General features: G+C 41.2%; 1 protein-coding gene across 2 annotated transcripts in view; it reads right to left on the bottom strand.

Annotated features, from left to right (window-relative positions):
* The window catches only part of MLC1 (megalencephalic leukoencephalopathy with subcortical cysts 1), a 57,643-nt gene that overhangs the window by 12,935 nt on the left and 30,347 nt on the right, over positions 1–14,361 (bottom strand). Inside the window, exons 6-11 of one of the 2 annotated variants that reach the window (XM_019509313.1) lie at positions 11,600–11,701; positions 8,222–8,293; positions 7,599–7,715; positions 6,528–6,584; positions 4,195–4,317; positions 719–886 (exon numbers count right to left, since the gene is read on the bottom strand). In XM_019509313.1, the coding sequence (XP_019364858.1) occupies positions 719–886; positions 4,195–4,317; positions 6,528–6,584; positions 7,599–7,715; positions 8,222–8,293; positions 11,600–11,701 (639 nt within the window). The remainder of the gene's footprint in view (positions 1–718; positions 887–4,194; positions 4,318–6,527; positions 6,585–7,598; positions 7,716–8,221; positions 8,294–11,599; positions 11,702–14,361) is intronic. The other variant, XM_019509314.1, reaches the window with a different exon arrangement.

Genomic DNA, 14,361 nt, shown 5'->3' with positions numbered 1-14,361 from the left:
AAGGGAAGTGATTCTTCCACCCTATTCAGCACTGTTGAGGCTTCACCAGAGATAGTGTCTGATTTTGGGCCCTACACTTCAAAAGGAATATGAACTGTTTGGAAAGAGTCCAGTGCAGAGCAACTAAAATGATTAGGGGCCTCAGAGGCAAGACTTATGAAAAAAGGCTGAAAAAGCTCAGATTATTTAGTCTGGAGAAGAGAAGACTGAGGATAAATTGGATAACAGTCTTCAAATACCTGAAGGGCAATTACAGAGAGGATACAGACAGGCTTTTCTCTATGGCTGTAGGACACAGGACTAGGAGGAACAGCCTCAAGCTGCAGCAGAGGATATTTAGGTTGGAGACTAACCTTTCTGACTATGACGGTGGTCAAGCACTGGAAGAGGCTACCTAGAGAAATTGTAGAATCTCAATCACTCAAAATTTTCAAGAGCTACTTAGGCAGACACTTGGCTGAGATGATTCAGTCAGAGATACTCCAGCCTTTGGCAGGTGCTGAACTAGATGACCTCATGAGATACCTTCCAGCCCTAATGTCCAATGATCATATGATCCTATATATTATAATCAGGCAATATGTCCTTCATAGTGAAATTCAGGAGAAGCAGAAACAAATGCAGTCATTACAGTTTTAGACGGTAATTTTTAATGTAAAATGGGACTAAAAACTCTACACATATCAGATATAAATATAGTACCATATGAGGCACTTACCTCCGCTGTTCTGTACTCTGTTTTTTTAATTTGTGGAATAGTCCAAGATGAATCATGCAATTTCATTTTTGTTTTGTAACTTACACACTGTATAATAGTGCCAGTGGTAAGAAAAGCCTGAACTAACAGGATCAGCATCAGAAGTAACAGAAGTACATCGTAAGATTGCTAAAAATAAAGATGTACATAATTTATTAGCTGTTTAAGTAACACGTCTGCTTTTTATGCCTTCCCTCCTTTTACATTTTCCAGAGGAAATGTTAATACTACAGCTATCTCACTGTTTTGGTGCATCACAGAATGTTACCACATTCTTTCTCCAGTTGATTAATCAAACAATTCATTTTGGAAAACTGATCTTCATGGAAAGGTCTGTACAAAGAAGAACAAAGCTTATTATTTTTTGTTTTACTGGAAATTATAAGGCATTAATTTTCTATTCATATGGGGGTGGCTATACGCATGCTCCTTCACATTCTATTAGAACATGTCAGAGCAGATTCGATTAATCAAGTGTGATGAAGTGCTGCAGTGTCACATGCTCTAAGTCCCTGCGAGTTTTAAAATGGCTGCAGGGTGCTTTAACTAAACCTCATTTGAATGAGGTTTAGATAAAGTATCCCACAGCCATTTCCAAACACATGGGGGCTTAATACATGTGGTGCTGTGGCCTTTTACTCAGAGTGGCTGCCCAGGAACCACTGTAATTAAAATGCTCTGCCCTCCCACCTCTAAGCATGTGTACAGGCCGCCACTGTCTTCACTATCTGAACATGTAACCACTGTCTCTCAAGATACTCCAACTGGTACAGAACATGGTAGCATATTTCCTTAGCAAAATGGCCTATTTTGAGCTCATCAGACCTATCTTCTGCCTTCTACGCTAGCTTCCCATAGAATACCATTGCAAGTTTAATTTCTGAGTCCTCATCTTAAAGGCACCCAATGATCTAAACCCAGAATACCTAAAAAATTGTTTAAAGGACAAAGACAAAGATGAAAAGCTGTGTTCCTTTGATACAATGAAGCTCAGCTCCACAAGGATAAAATTGATCTCTGTAGGAGACAAGACTCAAAGAAGTTGATTCAAGATGGTAATATATATTCCCACAAAATGTGATCACCACAAACCTCATTATCTTCTGCTTTTAGTGCAAGGCAAAATTTGGCTTTGCCTTTACTAATATAGGTGCATAGTACAGTGTATATATAATACATAAATAAATACAAATAGTCATATAATTTTCCCCTAAAGAAAAAGAGTGAGAAAGAAACACACACACGCATGCAAGACAAACTAATCATGCCATGTAATGCTTAAAGAATGTGGGCATTAACGTAATGGGACAGAAAAAAAAACTAAGAATAGAATTAATGAGATTCATTTGGATTTCAGTTTTCCAAACTCTAAGTACGACTTAGTTAACATTATTACATATGTAACTATATATCAGATAAGATTTCTTTGAAAATAGGTTCAAATGTATTAAAAAATAAAACTGACTGGAAATTTTTAACTAAAAAAAGTTAATTTGTCCAAACCAAAATGTGTCTTTGAAACAGATCAATCTGATAAAATTTACATAAAGGTTCACAACAGAATTTGGTCAAAATTAGAAACAACTCCAAACTGGTTTTGGACCCTGATTCTGAACAGGCACTTAAAACTATCCTTTACCTTCCACTTTGTGGAATAAATAATTAAAACATTAATTGGACCAAAAAGTCAGAAGTTGCCTTTGTATCCCAATAGTCAGTGTATTTACCTGAGATGTGGCCAGATTTAAATTCCAACTCAAATTAATATTTTACTAATTACAGATTCAGAGGGAGCATTTCCCATATGAGAGATTAAGAGAACTAATCATAAAACAGCCAATAACCAAACAGTTAGGTCCATTAGCTGGGATGTTGTGAGAAGCACAGACCAGAGGCTTGAACCCGGAATCTCCAGAGCCCAGACTAATGTCCTAATCACAAGGCTATTGCTCATGGTCTCATGCACTTGCTTGCTCGCTCACTCTCTCACTTTCCCCATTTCAAAAAAGCTTTGACAAAAAGTCTTGGTTTTTTGATGTGAATTGGAAAAAAATTTGCAATCTAAAATCTTTTGTGGGTCAGGAAAAAAGTTTTGCACGCAGGTCTACACAAAATGCTTAAAGATACTTTTATGAACAATTTAGCAGACTTGGGCTAAGTCTTCATTTTAAATTAAAACAGAAAACTAGGGAAACTTTCTTTGTCCTCAAGTATTTAAAAGTTTCATACAATCAGGTTCAGCAACAATTTGACCTTTATCTGACTGCACTTTTCCCCTAAACATTTTGTTGAGGCCATTTGGAGACATTCATTCTCTCCAGAAAAATCAGAAAAATCTAGTACCCCATGAATGCTTAGTTAGCTGGCTCTAATATACTGGTTTTTAATCATTCAGCAATGATTCATTCAAAATGCTAGTCACACTTAGTCACAAAAAATAACATGGTTTTCAGATTTTTATCCTTTTATTTTACTCTTAGATATGTTTTCAATTCTGGCATTTAGTGAGAATTTATGTTAAAGGTAAAGTACAGTAAATTTTGTTAATATCGTTATACTTAAAGGGTCATATCCTGTTTGCTTTAAGGTTTGATTCAGTATGTCTTTGTACGTTAACCCTGGATGGATGTGGTATCAGATTAAAGTGCTTTAGGTTAAAGTGCTTTACTAAGCATTCTACCAGATCCCCCTGCAAATCAAGATAGGTTTCATTCCACTGGCATCCCTTGCTGGGAGGCCTGCTAGCCTCTGCGCAAGTCTGGCCCACCCTCCCCACCCCCAAGACCTGAGCCAGGAAGCTGGGGAAGGAGAGGTGTGCCCTCCGCCTTAGCTTCCTGACTGCTGCAGCTTGGAGCTTCAAGCACCTTTTCAGTGCACCAGGAACACAGGGTAGGTTGTCAGGGTAACAGAGTCCTCTTCCTGCATGGGATTGGCTCAGCCCTTCCCACAAGACCCAAACCAGCAAGCTGGGGGGTGAACATTTTGTGTACTTTCCCACTGTGCCATGTACTGGGAGAAGGCAGGGTAGATTTGCCACTTACTGGCAGGTATTCTAGTAAACAGAAATAATTTATTCCTCATGTAATGTAGGAACTTAAAAGGTTGCTACGATGTTAAAAACACTTGGTAGCACCTTATAGAAAAGTTTTATGGAATTTACATAGGCAGTAACTTTTCTATAGATTATTTTTACAATTCTAAACTTAGATGTTTATAATCCTGATGTCATATTCTCTAGGAGATTCAAAACACATTTTAAAATAACTTTCTTAAAAGTTATGTAGTTTTTTGGAGTAATTCCATGTTTTTAGTTCTTTCTCCATGATGCAACACTTAATATACTTATACACATAATTCCTAATACATTCTTTAGTTACTCCATCTAAATCTCTAATTAGTGCCTGCTAAATATTCAATTAATTAAGGGAAATACATACTTTAACAGCAGGTGGATAATTTTTAAAGATGTCCACAACTCGCATGATACTGAAGGATAGGTATGCAGAAGCTGTGAATAGTAATGGAGAAGTGATGCTGCTTATGGCAATCAGGACCTCAACCTAGTTAAAATAAGATATTAATTTTAAATGAGGTGTTACTCGTATGTTAAAATAAAAACAAAAATAAAAAGACAGAACATTATTTCATGAGATCCACTTCTTCTTGGCTGAGTGTGTCATCATACAAAGAGCTTAATCCTGCAGACTACCTGGCTAGGAACAAACATTACACATAAACCAGTTTAAGTGATCAGAAACGGGTTTAATCTTGTAACAGAACAGATATTCATTGCACATAAACCAGTTTGAGGTAAACCTGGTTGAATGGAGTATCAGACGTAACAGATTTGGCTCAAACCGATTTATACAACGTCTGCCCCAGACTCCTTGGTGGATTAAGATAAACCAGACACTCCCAGCATCCCAGAATGCTCTCTGGGCTGACCAGGGCTATCTGCTCCACAGCAGGGCTGGCCCCTCCCTTCTGCTCTGCTGGAGCTCCAGAGACTGCGGGCTGCTTCCCACCTCCCTTCACCACTCCCTGCTAAGCAGGAATTCCCTCCTCCCCTCAGCCTTGCTGAGGAGGTGTCTGTGTATTAGCTTGAAGACCACATGCTGGCTACTGTGCTGAATCAACAGGCAGACTCAACTCACAGGATCAACAAGTAGCTGCTAATATTTCTATGCTGTTTTCTTCATTGGGTGATAAACACTGTTATCAATTCCCTGCTGGACTAATCAGAGCTCCTGCCAGAACCTGGCCATGCCCCCTCAGCTCCATGCTGTGGAAGGAAGGGAGGACTGTGCTAGTGCTCTCCCCCCCTGCCCCCAGCTCCTAGACTGAGCCACTGCAGGCATGTGCCTGTATTTCTGGGATGTCTGTCCAGTTACAAAACTGATTTAGCCTAGCCAGGTTAAACTAACCTGCAAAGATTGAATCAATTCAGGCTCAGGCTTTTTGACCGTCTGTCCGTAGCCCCTATGTCCTAAATTCCCCTTCAAATGTATGAATATTCCCTGTAAATTTTAAATGCTATTTGTAAAGAATGCTATTACTTTATATACATATACATTCCTTTTTCATTACAGATGTGAAGATTTTTGTTTATCTTTCATGCGTACAGATAATAATAACAAATTAAAAGGGTTGGCATAGAAGATGCAAAATTATTTTTTCCTTTTACATAAACAGCGGAAAAGACAGCCAAATATTAAGTGAACTACACACCCTAAATGACTAAGCCAGCAGATTTCAGTGTTTTCAGATATGTTTCCTAGTGAGACACACAACCTGGTTTTCATTCAAACATAAATCTACAGGCTCAAATTTTATTTCAGTTAGCCATATGTCATTATGGACTTAAATGTGACTGAATGCATCTAAGAATAGAATCTGGCTTAGTTCTATTCTAGACAGACTTTGGTTACCTATTGGTGACCCAGTTAACTCTCCTTGCTACCTATATAGTAGTGTCTAAAACTTTCACTGTCCAGTATAAATACATGTTTTGTGTGTTATAACCCATTAACAAACTATTCTGGTTAATACACTTACAGTCTACACCATAAGACCCCAATTAACTCTATTTAGCATTATTATCAATTATGGGTCCCCTGTTATATTTCCACTATATTTCCATCATCTTTTTAGTCACTTTGCAGTGGACAAATATTAGTTACACCAATATTAGTTATCATAAAAACATAAAAAGTGCCATACTGGATCAACACAATGGTCCATCTAGTCTAGTGTCCTGTCTCCAACAGTGGCAGGCATTAAAGTGTACAGGTCATGTCTAGTTAATCCACCCCTGTCATACTGACCCCTCCCTCTTAGCATCAATCATTATTAGTTTAGGGATATTAAATTATACATCCCTGACTGTTCTATTTAGTGTTCCTATCCTCCATGAATTTGTCCAGTCTCTTTTTTGGAACATAGTTATAATATCTACTTCTACAAACTCCTATAAGAACAAATTCCACATAATAACTATGTGCTGTTTTAAAAAAAGTTTTTCTCTTGTTTATTTTAAACTTGTCTCCTGTTAATTTCAGTGGGTATTCCTTAGTTTTTGTCCACTAGGACCTGATGAATAACAATTTCCTACTTACTTTATTGAGAGCCTGCATGATTTTATAGATCGCTGTCAATTTCCCCCCTCTGGCCTTTTTTCCAAACTGAAGAGTCCTAGTACTTTTAGGAAAGACCTTAAAAGTAAATACTCAACTGCAATACTAATTGCTGAACATTTTCCATACATGCTTACCAAACATTTACTTGGATATTCAGCAGCTACATGACTTGCAATGGCACTTGGAAAGCACTGAAAAAAACACCAAGACATAAGAACTACTAGTAGATCTCCTGTTAGTATAAATTGTCATAGCTTCATGGATTGCAATGAAACATTGATTTACACTGGTTTTCATTCAAACATAAATCTACAGGGTCAATTTTTTATTTCAGTTAGCCATATGTCATTATGGACTTAAATGTGGCTGAATGCATCTAAGAATAGAATCTGGCTTAGTTCTATTCTAGGTAGACTTTGGTCTGTCTAGCTTGGGATCATAGACTAATTTTGCTAAAAAAGTGAACAGTGTATAATTGTGTATGATGTTGTACTGGAATCATGAATGGTACTAATTAAATGCAGATAAAAGTAAGTTAAATTTGTTATCATTGATGAAATGTTATATATAAAACCACACACAAAGTATAAATACTCCCCACATAGACAAATTCTGCAGTTTTAACACATGCAGAAACCCTACTGAATTTAATGTGAATTTAGAATACTGAAGTACTGGTCTCATGACTACAGAGGGCTGGTACTCTATTTCATTCTGTGGGTATTCCCAGGAACTGGGAGTGGGGCTAGTGATTTCTTCTCCAGTCTGTCCCCTCTCTGGCATACAGTAGATGTGAATCTTAGCATAGTTGTGACTCTCCTGTATTTACCTGAATCCAAGACAAGTTTTTCCCTATTTAATATGGGGAGAAAGCCCTCATCTCGACTTCAGATACACAGCAGCAGGGGTCAGGATGAAGGTAGCTCCTGCACCTCCATCTCCAGCCCCACCCAGGATTGGGGTCAAGATCCATCAGAAGCAGGCCCTCTCTGCCACACAAACAGTTCTGTGCCACCACCAGCCCCCAGACCTGTGCTGCCACCTGAATGTGGCCTTACTGCAGTTGCTGCTGGTCCTATGGATCCATCCAGAGCACAAGGTGAGTTTGACACACGTGAACTACAAATGAGTATCAAAAGAACACTGAACTTGGAAAGAAGAAAAAAAACAGAGACATTCTGTGTATTTATTTGTAAAGGACTTACAGCCACTAAGATCCAAAAGAAAGTCACTGAAAGATATGGACCTGAAACTAACACATCCATATTCAGAGCAATTATGCCGCCAAATACTGCTGAAATTCCAATGATCACCTCAATTACCTGAAACATTGCAGAAGACTCACATTATTACAATGACCTGAAACAATACAGAACACACAAAGTACTACATCTCACTGTTGAGTTTTTCCAGCCATTTCATTTGCATGGGTAGGTCCTGAGTTATGGACGGGAATGGATACTTTTTTTTAGTGTTAAAGATATTTGAGACCAATCCTGCATACATGAAAGATATGCCAAAACTCCAGTTGGAATACATGGTAGCAGGGGGGGCCCAAACGTACTCAATGCGCCCAATCTATAATATTTTTTTTAATGCCTGTAGTTCTTTTTCCTTCAGTCATCAATCAGGCTTTTTCCTGCTACTAAGGCTATTTGGAATTCATCTTGCAACTTAATAGCATCTCATGTCTGTGTCTACACATCAGAACAAGCCTGGTCCTGAAGTTATTACCCACAGAAAATTCCCACCCACTCTAAAGGGGTTCAGTAAATGGAAGGATGAGAGAATAAATCCATTTAGCCAAAGAAAATAAGGCTTTTCTTACTGAATAGGATTTCAGGAGCCGAGTGGGAAAGCAGACATTGCTCAACATGCTGTTATTGTCATATGCAGTATTCTAAATGAAAAAAGAAACAGAAAAGTAGACAGTTGATTAAAGGCTAAACTCTGGCCTGGTTTTCACAGCATTAACATACTCTGCCATCTATCTTCTGTGTAATCTGCCTCTATCTTGAACAAATATATGGGAAAGAACAGTATTTGCACATCCTATTCTTTACCCTATCAAAGTGAGCAGAGAGGGGCAGAGGTCATTCATTCACCTCCACAACATACCAGACACAGCGACTGATTAAAAAAAGCTAATACATTACCGATCAGAATTAGTGACAGGCCTCTTCCCTGTTGGGAAAAATGGGGAGCAAAGATTGAATTGTATTTCTCTAAATAAGTTTCTTCCTGACAGCATCCCAGCCTAATCTTGTGAATATTGTCCAAATAGTGTTAAGTTTTATATGTGGACACTATGGGTAGAATTCTATTTCCCTTTGTGCATCTAAATGGCAGGTTTTTAGCCACAAAAATGCCATTTACACGCATTCTAGGGATTCTATTTTCTTGGCATGCATAAGTGTGCTAGTGTAGACTGAGTACATGCAGTAACCTATACCTGCAGTAACATGCACTGGTTGGGCACACAGCAACTAAGGCCTGCAAATGTAGCTGGGAATGCATAACTAATGCTGCTGGACCCAGGAGGAAGAGCCAGATCCTTCCAGACTATAGCCCTGACTGCTGAGGATGCTCACTTAAACAGCCAAAGATATGGGTTCTAAATCCCTGTCACCCAGAGGGGATTTAGCCTGCATCTTTCTGCCAACACAGTGCTCAAAACACCGTATCACAGATCAAGCATTGTCTAGACCAGTGGTTCTCAACCTTTTTTGTACCAGGATCAACCTGTAAAATTGATGGCCAGTCCCAACCCAGTAAATGGTTAAACTTAGAAAACACTCCCAGGCCCTGCCAGTTCCCCTCACTCCCAACCTACTGCTTCCTGCCCCCACCCCCCCTCCCCCCCTGTAGTGTGTGGGGTAGGGGGTGGGTGTGTGGGGCAGGGAAGCCATAGGGAGGTAGGTGCTCCCCCAGATTGTGCGCCCACAGCAGGCATGGGGCTGCAGGCTGGCAGGACTGGCACAGGCAGGAGTCACCTCCACAGCCCAGCAAGCAGGACCCAGCACAAGAGGGCAGAGCAGGGTCACTAGACTTGTTGTTGCCACTGCCAGGATCCTTGTGCCAGCCACCCTGCCAGCAGTGTGAGAAGTAACAGACAGGAGGAGAGGGCTCTCCCCTCCCACTACTATCCTCTTGTGCACTGGGCCACAGCTCTACCTCGCTACCATGGCCCAGCCACCGTTGCCACTCCTCTCAGGCCACCTGCACCTTCCACCACCTCACCTCCCCTCTGCAGTAAAGCTGGAGCCTGAGGGAACAGTGACCGGGCCATGGTGGCGGAGTACAGCTGCAGCCCAGTGCACAAATGATTGGTGGTGGGAAGAGGTGGGGACAGTGCAGCCTTTTTCCGGCCATCCATTACTCCTTGCACTGGTAGCGCAGCTGGCACAAGGGTACTGCTGGTGGTGGCAGCAGCAACAAGTCTCATGACCCTGCTCTGCCCTCCCACAATGGGTCCTGCCTGGTAGGCTGCAGTAGCGGCTCCTACCTGTGCTGGTCCATCCAGGCTGCAGCCCCATGCTTGCTGTGAACACAAATCTTGGGGGTGGGGGAGTGTAGGAGCTGCTCTCCACACTGCCTGGCTACCACATGCATGTGTGCACGCACACACAAATGTGGCACCCCCTGCCTGATCACATTCTTCCCACTCCCCCTCAACCCCTTGTAGGCTGGAATTCTGCCAGCCTACAAGGGGAAACCTGCAGTTTCCCATGTTTTTCTCCTTTAAAGGAGAAAATCCATGAGTGTCCATGTTTTTCTTTGATTGTTTGTGACCCATTCATATATTCTTGTGACCCAGTTTTGGGTCGTGACCCACGGGTTGAGAAATGCTGTTCTAAATTAGAGCTCTCTCGTGCTCCCAGATAGCCAAGAGAGGAAAACGTGTGGGACCAATAGGAAGTAAACAAGCCAAAGAGTATGTGGACCAATGAAAGATTCTGGCCTGGAAGGAAGCAGACCCTGGATTCTAGCCTGGACCCTTGCTTCTGATAAGTGAACCTACTGCACTACACTGCAGCCATTCAACCAAGGAGTAGTAAATGTAAGAAACAGTGGTATGGTGGTTCGAGCACTGTGCTGAGAAGTCAGTGGGCACATTTACACATGCACTTTACTGCACAGTAAACTAATTTCTTGCACAGTAAAGCATTACCATCTACATGTATGAGGCAATGAGGCCAGTGTAGACTAATTTACTAAGGTGTCAGACAGTCCCATGAGACAAGTGCTATCCAACAGTGAAGTAAATTACTGTGCTTAAGGGCATGTGTAGAAACTGACGTTTGGGTTACTTTACTCCAGCTCAAACTGCACCAGAGTTTATTCAGTTGCATTAACTGCACATGTAGACATGCCCAGAAACATGCAGATTTAAACCCGTTCTGAGTTAAGGAGACCTAGAACATGGGTCTCCAGCTTCCTGGGCGAGTGCCCCAACTACCTACCTATGGAAGGAGGTTGTCCTCCCTTCTCATCATTTTCCAGAACTTGCATATATAAGTGTAGGCTGACACATCCATATGAAAGTTCTGCCAGCACATGCCAGCTATACAAGCACATCCTTTTATAGCTGGCATGCCAAGGGTATGCTTACCACTGGGAAGAAGCAAGTACTGTTTCGAAACACAGATAGGGTAGGTTTTTGAAAAGTGCCTCTGTGATGTGTCAAATCTCATTAGCTTCCTATGTTACTTAAGTAGGTTTGAAAATCTACCATTAGTCCTAAATCCTGCAGCCAACACTCATGTGTGCAATTCATTTTACTGGGGAACTCTGCCCAAACAATGAAAGGAAGAACTATCCCTCCTCTACAGGCCTCAAACAGCTGCAAAGCTTTATTTACATACACCAGGGACAGAAATGGGAAAGGGATAGACCAGAATATTTGCATATTTGAGGTTTGCCCCAGGCAAGTTATGCATTACAAAAAGCAAAGACTATAACTGCATGGTCTCTGGGTATTCTGATAACTACAATGACAGTAATTCACACGTCCTTTAATTTATTGTTCTGACCTAATTTGCATAATGAGATGTGAAATGATTGTTTATTTTGTTACAAAAATAGAAGACACTCACACTTTGTCAATGAATGGGAAAAAGAAGAGATATGACACAATAAGATATGTACTTATGGAAACAAATTAAAATTAAATAAAAAATGCATCATTCTTAAAAGAAAAACCTACTTGTTTCCTCATACAGCAGTCTTCATTAGACCTAGCTGAAATGATCACAGTAGTTGCCATGAAGATTTCCAGTAGAATCAACAGAATCAAATTGAAATTTATCTGCCAACAGAATACCACATGCAACTGGATTAAATAAACAATAAACATGTCTATAACATTAAAGCAAACTGTTGATCTATGGTGAGTGGAACAATATTGTTCTTTCATTTCAGTCCCACTTTATGAATGACAAAGCTTTAGCTTGCCTCTAAAATGTGTCTTGCATGTAAAACATTCTGAGAAAAATCTTAACAGGAAAATTTAAGAGGCCTTGTTCTTGGGCATTGAAACTGACCTTCCTCACTGTTTAGACCTAGGCATCTTGTGACCTTTAACAACACTGCACAATTATATATGGAGATAAATAGCAATGAACGTTATTGTGGTAGCAATAATGAGCAATGGTAGGCATTAACGAACACTTTATGACTCTCCACCTCAGGCTCAGTAACAACCAGTATGCTGTATACATCAGTGAATACTCCCCCACACTTGATGATGAGGAAGTCAACAAGGAACAATTCTACTGTGCACTTGACATAGTCCTGACTGCTACTGCCAAGGAAGACAAGCTCAGACTCATGGGTGACTTCAGTGCAGGAGTTGGGCAACACTCTAAACTCTGGAGTGACACCATTGGGAAAGAGGGGGTGGGGAAAATCAACTCCAATGGTATCCTCCTCCTCAGCAAATGTGCAGCACATGACTTGCTCATCATGAATACAATCTTTAGACAGAGTAACAAATATAAGACCACTTGGGAACTTCCAGACTCCAAGCACTGGCACCTTCCTGACTATATTATTGTAAGAGCCCATGATCATACTGAAGTGCAAATGACTGCTGGATGGACCACCATTTAGTCAGATCAATCATAGACACGTAGCTTGCACCACAACACTGTAAATAACCAAAAGAGATGTGGAAGAGATTTAACATCAAGGCACTCCAAGACAAGCTAGATGTGAGGCTCTTCAGCAGCGCCTTACTGAGAAGTTCTCTGACCTACCTGACAACATCAAGGACATCTAGGCACACTGGGAAGAGCTTAAGAACATTATTCACAAGGCATGTGCTGAATCAATTAGATACTCTACTTACCAGCAAGATTGGTTCGACGAGAACAATAAGGAAATCCTAGCACTTATACATCAAAAGAGAGCTGCATTCTGCAGTTGGCAAAATGAACACGCCAAAAACGAGAGGCTTACCACCTGCTCAAAGCTGAAGTTCAAAGAAGGCTACAGGACATCAAGAACCAGTGGTGACAAGCAAAGGCCGTGAAGATCCAGAGTTTCATTGACCAACATGACGTGAGAACCTTCTTTCAAGCAATAAAAGCCATCCATGGGCCACAATCCAATGGCCCAACTCACTTGTGATCCCAGCACAGCTCCACCCTTCTTGTGGACAATGTATCCATCAAGCAACACTGTAAGGAGCATTTCAAGACTCCACTCAGCCATGAATTTGAGGTCTCAGGTGCCACCATTAAGTCCATTCCTCAACACCCAGTAATAGAACTTCTTGCTAATCCCACATCCTTAAAGGAAGTCTGGCAAGCTATCATTCAGACCCAGCACAATAAGGCACCATAACTAGATGGCATTCCTGCAGGTTTTCAAAGCTGGTGGACCAGCACTAGCACAAAAACTTCACCAACTTCCATCAAAATATGGGTTAATGAGGAAGCTCCACCTGACTTAAAGAATGGCAGCAGTGTGACCATCTTCAAGAAAGGGTACAAGTCAGTGTGTAGGAACTACCAAGGCATTGCCCTCCTCTACACTGCCAGGAAAATTCTTACTCGCATCCTTCCTAATCACCTCTTCCCCCTTGCTGAAGATTGTCCTTCTAGAATCCCACTGTGGCTTTAAACCATCTCAGGGTACCACCAACATGATTTTTGTTGCATGACAGATCCAGGAGTAGTGTAGAGAGCAACACCAGGACCCGTTTATGGCATTCATTGACCTAACCAAGGCCTTTGACTCCATCAACCATGAAGCTTCATGGAAGGTGCTGACAACAATTTGGTTGTCCACTGAAGTTCAGTGTCCTCAGGCTACTCCATGACAGGATGATCGCCATAGTCCTTTGCAATGGATCAAAGACAGACACCTTTACCATCCCGACTGGTGTCAAGCAGGACAGTGTCATCACCCCAACCTTTTTTTCCGTCTATCTTGCTGTGATTTTGATTCTCATCTGTGACCACCTTCCTCCCAGATTGAGACTGAGTATCAAATGGACAGTCAGCTTTTCAACCTGTGGTGCCTTCACAGCACAATGAAACTTACCAAGACTGGCATCACCAACTTTTAGTATGCTGATGACTGTGTTATCCTTGGGCACACTAAGACCAATCTGCAGTCTACCTTTGACCTTTTCTCAGGTGCCTATCCTAGCCTAGGACTTTCCCTTAACTTTGGGAAGACCAGGCTCCACCAATTACTATTGGTGGAGAAACCCTGGAAAATGTTGAGCATTCCCCATACCTTGGCAGTCACCTCTCGCAGTCAGTCAATCTTGATGCAGAAATCGAACATAGCTTTCTGAAGGATATGCTGGGACAGAGAATCCTGTTTCACCGTGTCTTTACTGACCAGGATCTGCAGACAGAAACTAAGATCCTGGTCTACAGTTCAGTGGTTATCCCCACGCTCCTCTATGGGCGTTGTATCAAAGCCATCTTAAGCACCTAGAATGGTTCGATCAGG

The sequence above is a fragment of the Gavialis gangeticus genome, unplaced genomic scaffold, assembly GCF_001723915.1.
Source record: "Gavialis gangeticus isolate Ggan-Ray unplaced genomic scaffold, GavGan_comp1, whole genome shotgun sequence".
Taxonomy (NCBI): domain Eukaryota; kingdom Metazoa; phylum Chordata; order Crocodylia; family Gavialidae; genus Gavialis; species Gavialis gangeticus.
Note: the sequence above shows the minus strand (reverse complement) of the source record. Positions and strands in the feature narration are given on the sequence as shown.